The 13481-nt window shown below is 43.8% G+C and overlaps 1 protein-coding gene across 2 annotated transcripts; it reads right to left on the reverse strand.

The window, feature by feature from the left end:
* Window positions 1-283: 283 nt before the first annotated feature.
* DDB2 (damage-specific DNA binding protein 2, 48kDa) lies at window positions 284-13112 on the reverse strand. 2 transcript variants are annotated; one of them, XM_009895649.1, is made up of 10 exons: window positions 12933-13112; window positions 9951-10081; window positions 8664-8855; window positions 5716-5882; window positions 4509-4608; window positions 2948-3125; window positions 2119-2264; window positions 1728-1892; window positions 1365-1410; window positions 284-674 (listed from the first exon to the last, which is right to left on the reverse strand). In XM_009895649.1, the coding sequence occupies exons 1-10, from the start codon at window positions 13102-13104 to the stop codon at window positions 430-432; spliced, it is 1542 nt and encodes a 513-aa protein (XP_009893951.1). In that variant the 5' UTR covers window positions 13105-13112; the 3' UTR covers window positions 284-429. The 2 variants fall into 2 exon arrangements, with proteins under 2 accessions (XP_009893951.1, XP_009893952.1); XM_009895650.1 differs by lacking the exon at window positions 5716-5882 and adding an exon at window positions 7661-7806 and having other exon boundaries at window positions 12933-13104.
* Between the last annotated feature and the right edge of the window lie 369 nt (window positions 13113-13481).

Here is a 13481-nt window from a genome sequence, read left to right on the forward strand (position 1 = left end):
TGAACAGTGTCTACCTTTTCAGGACATCAGCTTTGTTAGCAAAGGGTTTCTCTGCTCAGTTTGACAAGAACAGGCTGGAGACCCTGCCATCAGCTGCTCCACAGCAAACTACAGGAGATGGTAACCTCTGACAGGTGATGACAAGCAAGCAGATGTGGCAGGCTGGAAGCAGGAACTTTAGCAGGACCTGAGAACGTCTTTGAAGTTTTCCTAGTGCCTCCAAAAAAGGGTGGCAACTCCACTTGGAGGAGGAACTGGGTACTGACACAACTTTCTAGAAGGGGAAGCAAAGGGAATCAGGGAAGCAAGATCAGATCCAGGGAGGAAGGACAAAGTAGAAGCCTAATGCCCTGCACGGCTTATACTGCCCATTGCCAACACTGAATTTGTACCCTGTGATCCAGAAAGGATCAAAATACTAAATCAGTTCTATAGATCCTTCCCTTTTCGCTTCCTTCCCTGTGATTTAGAATCGTTGCTTTTTGTCCTCATCTCCTCCAGCTCCCAAGGCAGTAAGTTAGCTTTGAGTTTGCTTGTCCCAGGGTTTGCCTGCCTCTGCCCTCCACGTCTGGACAAACTCCAGCTTCCAATCCCCTGTTCTGTCATGGCTTTCAAAAGATGTTCTTGCTTCTTGGCCACCATCTCCTCCCGGCTCCAGATCAGAATATTAAAGCCTGAGACAGAAAATTAAACACTGTGCATCAGAAACTCTACATCAAATATAATACCTTAGGCTATGTCACTAAAATGCCAGAAATTCAAAATGCTTTGTCTGTTCTAAGACATTTCCAAGGTACAGAGGATCCAAAGACATTTATTGCAGACACTATCTCCGCACAGCTGCAGAAATTTGATCTAATTAAGAAACATAATCAAGTAATTCCTAATCTCATCTGTCATGGGTCTAAGACTTAAATCTATAGGCAGATCCCTTAATCCCATACAGCCTGCAAAAAACTGAGTCATCTTGCCTCTTCAGCCTAGGAAATGAGATAAATTAAATGAAGAGAGAGGGCACAGCCTAGCAAGAAAAAGCTTCTCCCCTCCCATTATTTTCTGCTGCTGTTCCATGGCCGGCAGATGGCAGCGGCTCCCTGCTGCGGGGAGGCTTCTCACTCCTCCAGACTTCGTGCTCTCAGGAATGTTTCACAGATGACTAGCAACCTGTTTTCTAACTGTAGAGGCATAAGACTGAAAAGAAAATCTTGATCTCTTTTACAGATGTAGGAAATTATAGAGGACCGCTAGCAAGTGGGATTTGGGAAACCCTCATTCACAACTTGCTTTAGTCTGGAGAAACAAGCCTGCCCTTTTCTAGGACTGGAACCCACCTGTCCTTAATGCCCGCGGTTCTCTTTACTTACCCATGCCAGAAGCCAGTGTGTCTCCCATAGGGTTAAATTTATTGAGCTGAAAATGGAAACACAATGAGAGTCTGTAAGAGCATCACTCCTTATGTAACAGAGTCATAAGAGCACCACGGCTTATGTAACAGCAACAAACCATCTGGAAAACCCAATGTCCCCTAAAGAGTGTCACAGAAAACCCACAGGTGACCATGGACCAGACCTGCTCGAGTCAGCAGCTTTAGCGGGCAGCCATACCCCCACAAGAGCATGAGTCTGTCACAAGTAAAGAGGATACTCCTATTGTTCTAGTCCCTAACCCATATCTCTTGGCTGTGGTTCAATACACAGTGGTCCTTTTAGCTGCAGCGCTCAACTCACCGAGATGATACCAGAAGCATTTGGATCATGGAGTTGACAAACCATCTCCCCGGTGTTTCCATCAAATACATCAACAGTTCGTAGCTCATTCACTGTGTACCCTGGGAACTTAGGGTCTGGGTAGCGACCTGCGACAATGAGGTCATAGCGAGGATGCCATGTTGCCTAGTCATAGAGCAGAGTGACATGGAGTTAAGAGAAAGGGACAGAGCTCATACTGACACCCACCAGGCAACCGGCAGTGTGAGCAACAGTTTGTACATCCCACCCACAGCCTGAAGAACATGGGTATCCTCAAAACATCCACCCTGACCAGAAATCGGACCATTTCTGATTTAGAGCCGGCTGCTAGCACCAAGCGGGATACTCCTCTCAGACTGCACTAACTCACCTTAATAGGTGTGAGGTGCTGAAACTGCCGATGTGGATGTGGGATCAGATGCTGTGGCTTGGCCCAGTCTGAAGATGAGTATACCCTGATTTCACTGCGCTGGTCTGTGCTCAGGAGCTTGGCGCCATCCGTTGGGCTGAAGTAAGCTAGGAGAGGGGGACATTAAGGCAAATAAAAGATGACAATGCTGTAACTGACAAGAAACATGAAAGTCACATTTCTCTGATTGGAAACACATTGCTATTTCTGTAATAGGGATGTGCATACGGCCATGTATCCCAACAGACAAGACTTTACCTGTCTCAAACAAAATTAAAGCTCTTACAAGCAGTAAGCTGAAACCTACAGTGCTGGGTTACATAGTAAGAATCATTATTCTGATTTTAGAATCACAGAAAGAGACATTGCAAAGAAAGGAACTTGCTCCTTCAAATGGAAAATTAGTGGAAAAGCTGGAGACACCGGCAGTTTGGACTTCCATGAACTGGTAAAACTTCACCCAAGAAACAGAGGTCTGAGTCCCATTCTCCACTTTTGTCAAAGGAACTGCGGCAATAAATTCAGGTTTCTAATCTCAGCCACTGCTGATGCTTCTACACACGCCTCTAAAGGCACAGTGCCAGTCTGTATAGCAAGTCTAAGACTGTGCTGTGGCTGTCCTATCCACCTCCCTGCCTCTGGCCACACATTCCCACTGCCTTCCTTGCTTTAACACTAGCTACTGCGCAACTTCGAATCTTATAAAAAGCTAACATTGCCACAACAATAAAAGCTGAGCTGAGTGGACTCTCTGCAGACATTCATACAATGAAATCCTTATCCGACTCACCTGCATTGACAGGTTTGTCATGAGGAAGCACATGAAGGAAATTCATTTTGTTTTTGATGTTTCTGAGGTCCCAGATTTTGACTGTCTGATCCACAGACGCTGTGGCCAACAACCACTCACATCGGGAGTTAAACTCCACATGAGTCACTTTCTTTTTGTGCAATTTCATCTTCCAAATCTGCAGCAGAGGAAATAGAAAATCACACAGGAAAAAATAATCAAGGCCTGGAATAAAGAAATGGAATAATAATCTACTAGTGCAGAGTAAAGAGGTCACACATTTACTGAGTAGCAAAACTTCTAAAATACACCGAGACTTTATCCACTGGAAACAAGGAGAAGAATGACCTTGGGAATTAATTATTTAATTCTAGGAGAACTCTGATCCACCAATTTATTACAGCTATGAAAAAGAAAAACACAATCCCTGATTCATGGAAGGAAGTATTAGTGCAAGATCACATCTGGAATACTTTATGCAATGCCAGTCTTCCACCTGCAGAAAGATTAAACCAAACTGCAACAGGTACGGAAAATGTGCTGTCAAGATAACAGTAAGAAGAAAGGGCCTGCTTTGCGGGAGAAGACCAAAAGAGCTTGCTTTGTTTATCATAGTAAAAAAGGTGAGAGGAGGCCTCTAGAAATACATCAGCACAGAAGCATGAGGGTAGGAGAAATATTTCAACTAACAAGAACAAATGGATATAAACTGTCCATGAATAAATTTATATCTGAAGCGGGAAGATTATTTCTAATCAAAAGGGTGAAACAGGCCCATCCTCCCTACAATAATGGGTATCTCCCAAGTGCACAAAAGACTGTCGCGTTCTTTCAGGAGAAAAAAAAATAAAGGAAGAAACTAACCTCGAATAAGCACAAATCATCTGGAGCCCTCCTGACTCTGCCCACTAATTTACACAGCTGCCTCTGGCCGCAGCTCATTGGGTGGTAAACTCTTACAGATGTTCCCCTTACAGGCAGGAGAAATGGTAATTCTGGTGTAACGGTACAGCAGGCTCTTGAAAGCAGGACCCGCTCCAATTATTCTCTTAATACGTTTCTGTACCACTTCAGACTCGAAGGCACAGCCTGCCTCTGCCTGCCCTCTCGTGTCTAATGGCAGTAGTGCAATTTCTATCCCACCTGAATTCTGCTGTGTACCTAGTGTACCTAACTCCAAGGTCATGGAAGGGTACACATAAAAGCAGTATCTCCCAAATGACGCCCATCAGTGCACTAAGTTTCTGGAACTGTGAAGGCTGTTGGCAGAGGGTGCTCACATCTTCACGTTACCCTGTAATTACTCTGGCCAGTAGCAAATACTGTTAAGGGTTAGCACACGACACAGTCCCTGCTCGGGAATTCTTACCATTACACTCAACAATGTGAAAATGTCTAATGAATGGCAGAAGTGGAAGACTTCTCACCACCTAGACAACGGGTGGACTCATCTCCTGAGCTGCAAGGTACTTGCTCCTCTTTTCAGGGTCCCTGTAGTGTAGGAAAGCACGTGAGCCATGAAGATTCCCGTAGAGGAGATGGTGCATGGAGCCATACAAACCTCTTCACCAGAAGTGCTGAGCAGGACCACGTTGCCCACATTATCACCTGTCACCACTGCACGGCAGCTTGCAGAAACATCAACACTGCAGTACCAGCAACTAGAGGGAAAGACAGAAAATCAGTGCTGCCTCTCACAGGCAAGTGATGGCAGCAGCGCTCTGGTTCACATCTTGCCCCTGACAAGGAAGACTGCAACAGATTGTAACTGCAATCTCCTGCCTGATGGTGTGGGCCTGAGTATCAGGAACGGGGATGGCTTATCAGCAACGCTTTCTGTTGGTGACTGAATATCAAATAACTTTCTAGTCATTTGTGAAGTGCTCATTAGATGGAGTGTGACACATTGGGACAGTGGAACATTAATAGAGGCTGAAAAGCCACTTGGTGCCTGCACATGGACACACCTTGGGAGAGATCAGAACATGCTTGTGACATTTACAAATGTACAGAAACAGCTTTAAAATGACGTTTTCCACAAAACACTGAAGCAGCAGTAAAGAAAAGACAAAAGCTTTGGACTGAAAAGTTGCACATCAAACTGTCTCAACTTCATACCCCAGGAAACAAAACTGAATAGAGATTTATCTGATAAAGACATACGTCTTAACGTCAGCTCTGCTGGGAGGGGAAAGGCAGTGAGAATAAAGCTGGGGTCCTTTGCGAACTTGTTGGGAAAGCTTCACACACAAAGATAAATTATTCTAGAATTCAAGGTGATGGAAATTAGCATGGTGAGCTTGAAGCCTCCAGAAGAGCAGCAGGGTAAACTCAATAACCTGAAACTCAGATTGTGCAGGAATGTTTTGTGGCTTTCCTATGCTGCTTGAGCTGCTACCGACAAACCTACAATGCTACAATGAAGAGGAGGAAGTTATCCTGCTCTTCCCACCTCACACTTTATGAAGTGAAAAGCTGTCATGATCTGCCAGACAGGAAATGGTGTCACCAGAAAGCTACACCACAAGACGCAGGCAGCACATTCAGCTACTGTAAAAGCGTGAGTCCCCTGTTGCTGCCTAGCTTGTCACCCACCCTGCAGTGCTAAGGTCAAGACCAGGAGCCCTGTCTCCAAGCTTCCTCACAGGACCGAGTCATACCAAGACTCTCCTAACACTGGCAAAGATGAAGATGTTAGACAGCAAAAGAAGCAGCACAGCATTAACCCCAAGGAATAGAGTATCAACCTTGCAGTGCTCCCTTCTCACCAAACATTATGGTGTTCATGGCCACAGTCCGGGGCACGGGAGATCACCTGCACCGCTCTGCCCTCAAGGTCCTGCAGACTTAGGGTGCCATCCCCTGATGCCACATAAAGCTTCACTGCCTCATAAGGACTGAACTTGATGTCTCCAAGAGAATCTCCTGGCCCTTTCTGGAATACACACAAAGCCAAGAGGCATCAAGATTAGAGTGGAAGACAAAATCTTAATACAACACATCATCTGGAACACACTGCCAGTTTCCCTAAGTACAACACACCACCTTCTGACAGGGCACATACATAAGAACTCTTTTTTTCTAATCTGTTTCCAATTTGAGTTATGTACATTCTGAGCCTTTAAGTTCAACCCCACCGCTTTGGGCTGCAAACCTCATTAGCAGCATTGCTTCTTGTGCTATGGGGGTAGGACTAATGTGCAGTGAACCCCCTGGCTCAGACCAAGCTTAAGATATCACAAGCAAAACCAGCACCATTCCATGCAGAAGCCAGATAAAAATCTCATGACAGCCCTGCACCAAACTTTTCTTACAGACTTCATTCACCAGTTCCCCAAGGCTGCTTCCACTGCTGTATCTGGTCTTTCTCAAGGTACCAGCAGGCAGGATGAGAACGGTGCAGGAGAAATCCTACTGTTAACCCCATGCCACAGGAATCTTATGTTATATTGTTATGTTATGCTATGCTATGCTATGCTATGCTATGCTATGCTATGCTATGCTATGCTATGCTATGCTATCTCAATCTATCTACTAAGGAAATGTGGAAACCCTACACAAAGACAGAAAAGAAGGATGCCAGCCAGGAGTCCCCAAATTCTTTGATACTCAAGTGCACTCCATCTGCTACTCACAAAGCAACTACTTAATAAAGTCTCACTGTAAATACTGGAGTTCAAGAAGCCGATGAAGATCAAAAAAAGGCCCACCCATAGAGCCTGCCTGTCCTCACAGCAGTAGGAGGAGGATGGCATGCCCTTTCAAATCCAAACATCACTGCTGTGACAGGCATCCCACTGGGATACGAGATCCACATGTCCCAGGACCCAGGCTATCCTTCCTTGCTCACCTGGACAGTCATCCCAGCTCTACTTGTGTTCACCTTCTGCCCTATTACGAGGTTACAGCTGGAACAGCCAATTCAGAAACCAACCATGAAAGCTACCACCAGAAAGAAGCAGGTGGGGAAAAGAAAGGAGGAGGCTAACCCAAATTCCCTCACTTACCTTTAGGCACTAAACTGAAGGAAGTAATTGAAGAGCTCAGGCTTCCTTGTGAGTCCACAGAAAAAGCAACAGTCTGAGAGATGATTCTAAGCATAGGCAGACAAAGTTGCCTCTAGTGATTCATGTCCTCTTTCCACTCATTAGTGAAGGAGGCCAGACTCTTAATTTTGGTATTTTAGATAAGCACCAAAAGTTAGGTGGGATGAATTGGAGTGATCTTTATGACACGCACCACTTGAAGTCAGTGGCATTTGTGGAGAAGCACTGAGGGGACTATAAATTGTCCTGTATAAACCATCTGACAATGAGCAGCACTGCTAACAGGTGAAGTGGTTAGAAGGTCCCCAGGGCACAGAGTTATGGGACGTTTAAGAACAGACAGCTGAGGAAACCCACTGGCACCCCCACACTCTCCCAGTGCATAACAGGAAGTAAGCAGCATCAAAAAATCCCTCCCCTTTATGAAAAAAAGCACTCTCCTACCCACCACCCCATTTCAAGGAAAAATAAAAAGGGAGAGTGAGCCTCCCTAGAAGAGAGAGGATCCCTGAAATTCAGAGGATAAAAGACATGTATGTGGAGAAGAGGAAGCCCGGCTACCACATATTAGAGACAAACATCTCTCTCTCTCACTCTCGCTCGCTCGCTCTCTCCAGCACTCCTGCCAGCAGGACACAGAGGCCCAAAGCATTGCTGTATTTCTTACTCCCAGTCCTCGGTGCTGGTGAAGACCCGGACAGTATTGCCATTAAAATCCTGCAGGGTGGTAGTGCCGGCAACTGACGAAGTGTACAGCTGACTAGGGTTAAAAGGGTTAAACTTCATTCCTGTGATGGCCCCTCCAGCTCCCATCTACAAGGAAGGGGATGAACAAAAGAAAAATCCACTGAGTGATGGGGAAGGAGAAAAGTGTGTTCTGTAAGTCTGCATTCACTGCTATGTCCTTAACAGCAACAGTGAAACACACCACAGCGCTCCAAGGAGGCAAAGACAACCCTATCTTCCCACATCATGGCTGTCTAGACAGCTACCCTCCTGGAGGACAAAATGGGAAATCCTTCAGTCCCCAGGCAATGTATTCCCTGGCTGGCACCACGCTATTTACAAAAAGAGAAAGACGACTCTGGAATTTCTGAAGGATAGACCCCCTCCCAGCATATACCTATGTTAATTTAGAAACGGGATAAAAGTTGCAGTGTCTTTGAGCCCCTGTCAGAATGGAAATGGCTGAATACAGCAATGAGGGGGCATGCCAGCTATATAAACCATTCGTTCTACCTTAGTTTCTCACTTTAGATAAAGGGACTTTGTTTCTCCCCACTCAAAGATGTTTGTTTCATCATCTAACAGAATAAAAGGTGAACAGAGAAAGATCAAGACGTAAAGCAGACAGACCCTCTCTGCCTACTTGTTTCTGGGACTCCTTTAAGATAACTTTTTTGCCAGTAGCTTCATTATTTTTCCATTGAGCACACACCAAGTACTGCTGCGCTATGAACTTAATCAACACATCTTAGTTCTCCCCAGCACTAGAACAGTCTGGGACTTAAGAACAAACACGCTGTTGCATCTCAGTCCTGCCCCACAGCTGGCTAGTCTGCAACCCAAGACCCTTATGTGCTTCTCACAACAGACCTCAGTTTTGTTCTGGAGTATTTGGTGGTACTCCAGTTCTCCCACCCACCCATTCCATGCACCCAGAGGCTTACCCCTTTTATGAAGCAGGTTTTAGTAAGTACTTCATAGTCCCAAAGGATGATGTCTCCACCTTTAGAACCAACAGCTACAGTACTGGGGTGTGTTGGATGCCATTCCAGGCATGTCACTCTCCTGTCAAAGGGACTTGCTGTTCGAAAGAGGCGGTATGAGGCAAGAGAACGCAGAAAGGGCAGCTGCAGACACTGTTAAAAAGATAAAGAGAATTATGACTCTTGCAGGGATCCCCAAGATCCTCTGAATGAGGAGTGCTAGCAATTTTTAATTGCCATCAGTGTTAGTATATTCACACAAAATTCTAAGCCTCTCTGTAGAATGAAGAGAACATGCTGTTCCCAAGGGAAAGTCTGTGACCACACAAAAATCCACATCAGCCACAGCACTTGGAAAGCAACAGAGAACTGAGAGATATCACACTTTAAATGAGGTACAGGGAGCTAAGCCTCGTGGGCTGAGATAAAACAGCAGGAATATAAACAAGGCAGAAGAACGTGCCTTCACACCAGTACAAGGCACTTATGACTATCTATGTCTTTACTGAGCATCCCAAAATGTTACACATCATCCAGAGATACAATATTATGGTCTTCCATCCAGACTGCCTGCAGCTCAACTACACAGCATAGGACCAAACAGAACACTTGAAATAGGGAATGAGAAACCATGACATGATTGTATTGTTATTCAGCTGAGGAATAGGTACTGCTTGAATGAGCTTGGTGATTTCTTTATCATTTGGTTATTTAAAATAGATAAATCACCTGGAAGATAAAGCTAGCCCAGGTGCTTCCCACCTATGGATGTTACAGAAAAAGTTAATTTTCAAATGAAAAGAGGAGTATGGCTCTGAAAAACAGTAAAACATTATCGACTTGATGGAGTATGTCTGTGAAGAGGAAAAATCAACGCTAAACCTGACATAATTAGCAAAGTAGAGTGGATACCAAAATAGTATGACAAAACAGTCCGATCAGCATGCAAAAGTAGCGCTGTGCAATAACACCATTGGTTGAGTGGGTAAGTTTAAATATGATTCAAGGAAGCACAGAATTAACAGAGGATAAAATGTAGAGTGACAGGGCTGGGTCAACTGAAAGGGAAAGCCATCTCAGTTCTTGCATTTTACAGGATTAAGAAACATAAGGGTGCGCTAGACTTTGAGCCACAAACTGTGTACGTGAGAAACTTCAGACCCCTTTGAAGTTTCCCTGCTTGTGTTGAAGATGTTTCTGTGTATAGAGCTGAGATGTCCAACAGGTCATGAAGGAGAAACTCCTCACCCGCCTGAGCTGTGCCCGAATGGAACCTCCCAACATGTTCTGGTAGACATAATGAACAATGCTGCACTGCCGCTCCAGCTGATGGAAAAGGACTCTGTTGTTTCTCACCATGGACCCACCTCCACTCCAACCTGCCAGAGAGGAAAAGAGTAACTTAATGAGAGCCAACACCTGTCATGCTAATTCACTAAACAACACGGGAAAACATCTGCATTTGCTGCTACAACCATGAAAAGCTTCAGCCACAAGATAAAAGTCTCTAAATTATTCTTACATTCTTACATATCTGAGGTCCAGCAGCCTCTGCCATTATGGAGTTCAGGGCTTCCCACAGCCTGACAGAGCTTTGTGCATGCTTCCTCCTGTTAAACCTTCCTTCTCCTTACCAAAGAGTCATCAAAAAGACAACAGGAGAGGCCTACAGCAATGCCACAGGTGGAGCATCTCTTGGACAGTATACAATTTGAATGGTTCATAACCAAAATAGAACAAAGCTATCCAAAGCCCAAACAACTTGGAAATACGCCATGGGAGGTGGTAAGTCCCTGAGCACAGCAAAGGGAAGGTCAGACGTGTGACCGGCAGAAATGTTAACACCTGAAAATTCCCCAAGCTTAGCAACATGTTCCCACACAGTTCCTGAAATGCCTGCTTGTGAATCAGAATTTTCGATCTGCTTGTGCTGTAGCCCGTACGGTCTGCCTACAGCAATGTGAGTTTTGGTTTTGATAATAGACTTGCTGACGCCTCACCGCCTGAAAACCTTTCTGTTTGGAGTGATTTTTGCTGAGAGTACGGCATGCTTCTACATTTTGTTCATGTTCCAAGTTTTCATCTTCAGGGACCTTTACATAAAAACCAGATATGTTCAGTCCCGTGTCTGTGATCTAATCATCCCCACGGCGATGGTCTGCAACACCACAGGGAATCCAGACATCAAATGCATTTCTGAAGGTACAAAAATGCTATTTTCATTTAAGGATATTTATAAAAAAACCCCACAAGACTGATAACATAGGGATCATTCTATATGATCTGAACCCAAATGAAATCTTTCTTTAATGCAACACTGGAGCCGAGAAATGCACAGGTGTGAAACTAAACTTTGTTGTTCACATGCCAACATAGTGCCAACGCTTGTCAAACCTGTTGAAATAGATATAAAAGTATTCATATTCTAATTCCTTGTTTTCACAGAAGAATTAGCATCCACAGTTAGTTCTTCAGAGGTGATGGAAATTAAGGTATTTTTTCCAAATTCTGCTTTATTATGAAGGATAATTTATTAAGAAACAAACTTTTTAGAAACAGCCTTTTTAGAATCTGCTGGAACAACCACTTTAAAAAGTTGTTTCAATTGCAAGAAATTGAACCTGTCCTATATGGCTCAGGAGAATTTTTTTTTTCCAAAACACATAAAAATCAAAACTGGAACACAGAATGGAAAAGCTCAAATACAAAAGTCTTAATCTTTTTAAAAAAGGTTTAAGGGAAAAATATTATTTGCCTCATTTTTCCAAAGTACTAGCTACATCCAGTTCCCTCTGAATCTTAACAGAACTGCAGATGCTTACCAAATCTGAAAATCAGGCCACAAAGTTACAATGAAAATCATGTAGCTAAATTAACTACAGAAGTTGCTTTAACTATCTACAGTTACACACAGAACTCCTTTCAAACAGAGTATTTTTCCTCCACATCCACTGTTCACACTGCCAACTGCTCCAAGTTTGGAGTTATACACCAGACAACGGAAACGTACAAAATAGTAGAGCTCCTGTATCTCTGACTGTTGAAACACACTTCAGAAATTTCTGGATCCTTAAAGCCAAAATTGTACAGAAAAAAAAATGTAGTATTCCCACACAAGGCAGGAACTCTAGTGATCTCCTAAACAAAAGACGGAATTAAAGGTTTTATCTAAGAAAAGGAGGCTGAAGGGAGACCTTATCACTGTCTACAATGACCTGAAAGGAGGGGTGTTGGTCTCTTCTCCCAAGTAGCAAGCAGATAGGACAAGAGGAAATGGCCTCAAGTTGCACCAGGGAAAGTTTAGATTGGATATTAAGAAAAATTTCTTCACCAAAAGGTGAAGCATTGTTCTCAAGCGTTGGAACAGGCTGGCCAGGGAAGTGGGTGAGTCACCATCCCTGGAGGTATTTAAAAGACATGTAGATGTGGGGCTCAGCGACATGGTTTAGTGGTGGACTTGGTAGTGTTAGGTTAACGGTTGGACTCGATGGGCCTTTTCCAACCTAAATGATTCTGTGATTCTATAAAAATAGTCCTTACTGTAGCTGAAGCCTACACAAACTTCTTGATAATGCAACGCATTAACCTTTCCAGTATCTTAGAACTTAATCACTTCTCATTGCATCAAAAATCTTTAAGAGATTTTTTTTTTTAAGTTACATACTGAAGGAAAAAAAAACCCACATGAGGAGAAGTTACTAGTGGAAATTCTGTCCCATCTAATCTGAACATAGAGGTAAAAAGTATTCCTACTTACTATAGCAAAAGTTAGAATATGCAAAGAATCAACTGGAAATGCCAGTTTAGACTGCATGCTGGAGGATACCAACATTACGACTATGAAACTGTATTAAGAATTGCATGAGAGAAAAAACAAGGCATTACCAAGATTGGACAGTCCTACAATAAAGCAGACATCTGGTAATTCAGAAATTCCACAAACCTTAACTACCCTCAAATGAGCTGTGACAGCATCTTCAGTGAGCAGGCTTCCACCAAGGGGTACAGAGTCTCAAAAATGAAACACGCATGCATGCACGCACACACTGGACAGACAACTGGAGGATGTACTACCCCAATACATGCCTGTGTATCACTTCAATACATAACCCCATCTGAACGCTCATGTCTGAACACGATTCTTGGCATTCTCCCTCTTCAACTAGTTGATGCCTGTCATTTACGATAAATCTGGTTGGGAGAAATGGTAAGGATCTGAGGAAATGTTACCGATTTTCCCTGGGGGTTTGGATGTTTTTCTCACAAACAACATCTTTGCTTGTGGCTCATTCCCTAGTTCCTCGTAGTCCGGTTTCCTCTTCCCAGCTGATTTTGCCTCTTCTGGCCAGTGCTCATGTGCCCTTTCATGCTTCTTGTCCTTTGGCTGGTTCACTGGAGCCATTCTGTCTGACCACTAAAAGCAAACAAAGCATGGAAGGTAAGACTGTCATACACTTAACTAGAAGACAGAGAGGAAAACTGCAATGAAACATATCCCAGTGGTCTTGAAAACAGTGATTATACCTGTACCCTCTTTCATCAGCATGACAGTAGCTTTTTGTTGTGCTTTGCTGAAGAGGGAAACAGGTTCAATAAACTCTTCTTTGTTCACATATGAAAATCAACGTATCCTAAAGCACTAGAATATGTTTTGACAGATGTGCTTCTACTGAACTTTTAAGCTTAAAACCCACAGATCTGCATAAAGTACATTTGTGAAACCACATAATGCCCTAACTGTTTCTCTAGCAGCTCACACTGAGCTCTTTAGATTCAGCT

Source organism: Charadrius vociferus, unplaced genomic scaffold, assembly GCF_000708025.1.
Source record: "Charadrius vociferus isolate BGI_N301 unplaced genomic scaffold, ASM70802v2 scaffold111, whole genome shotgun sequence".
Classification (NCBI taxonomy): Eukaryota; Metazoa; Chordata; class Aves; order Charadriiformes; family Charadriidae; genus Charadrius; species Charadrius vociferus.

Bases quoted from the DNA above. Each gene is read 5' to 3' on its own strand.
- DDB2 (XM_009895649.1), bottom strand. From the start codon at position 13,104: ATGGCTCCAGTGAACCAGCCAAAGGACAAGAAGCATGAAAGGGCACAT. The intron at 1,893-2,118 runs GTGAGTTAGTGC...CTCTATGACTAG, and splicing joins AGCACCTCACACCTATTAAG to GCAACATGGCATCCTCGCTA. The intron at 1,411-1,727 runs GTGAGTTGAGCG...TTCCATTTTCAG, and splicing joins ATGCTTCTGGTATCATCTCG to CTCAATAAATTTAACCCTAT.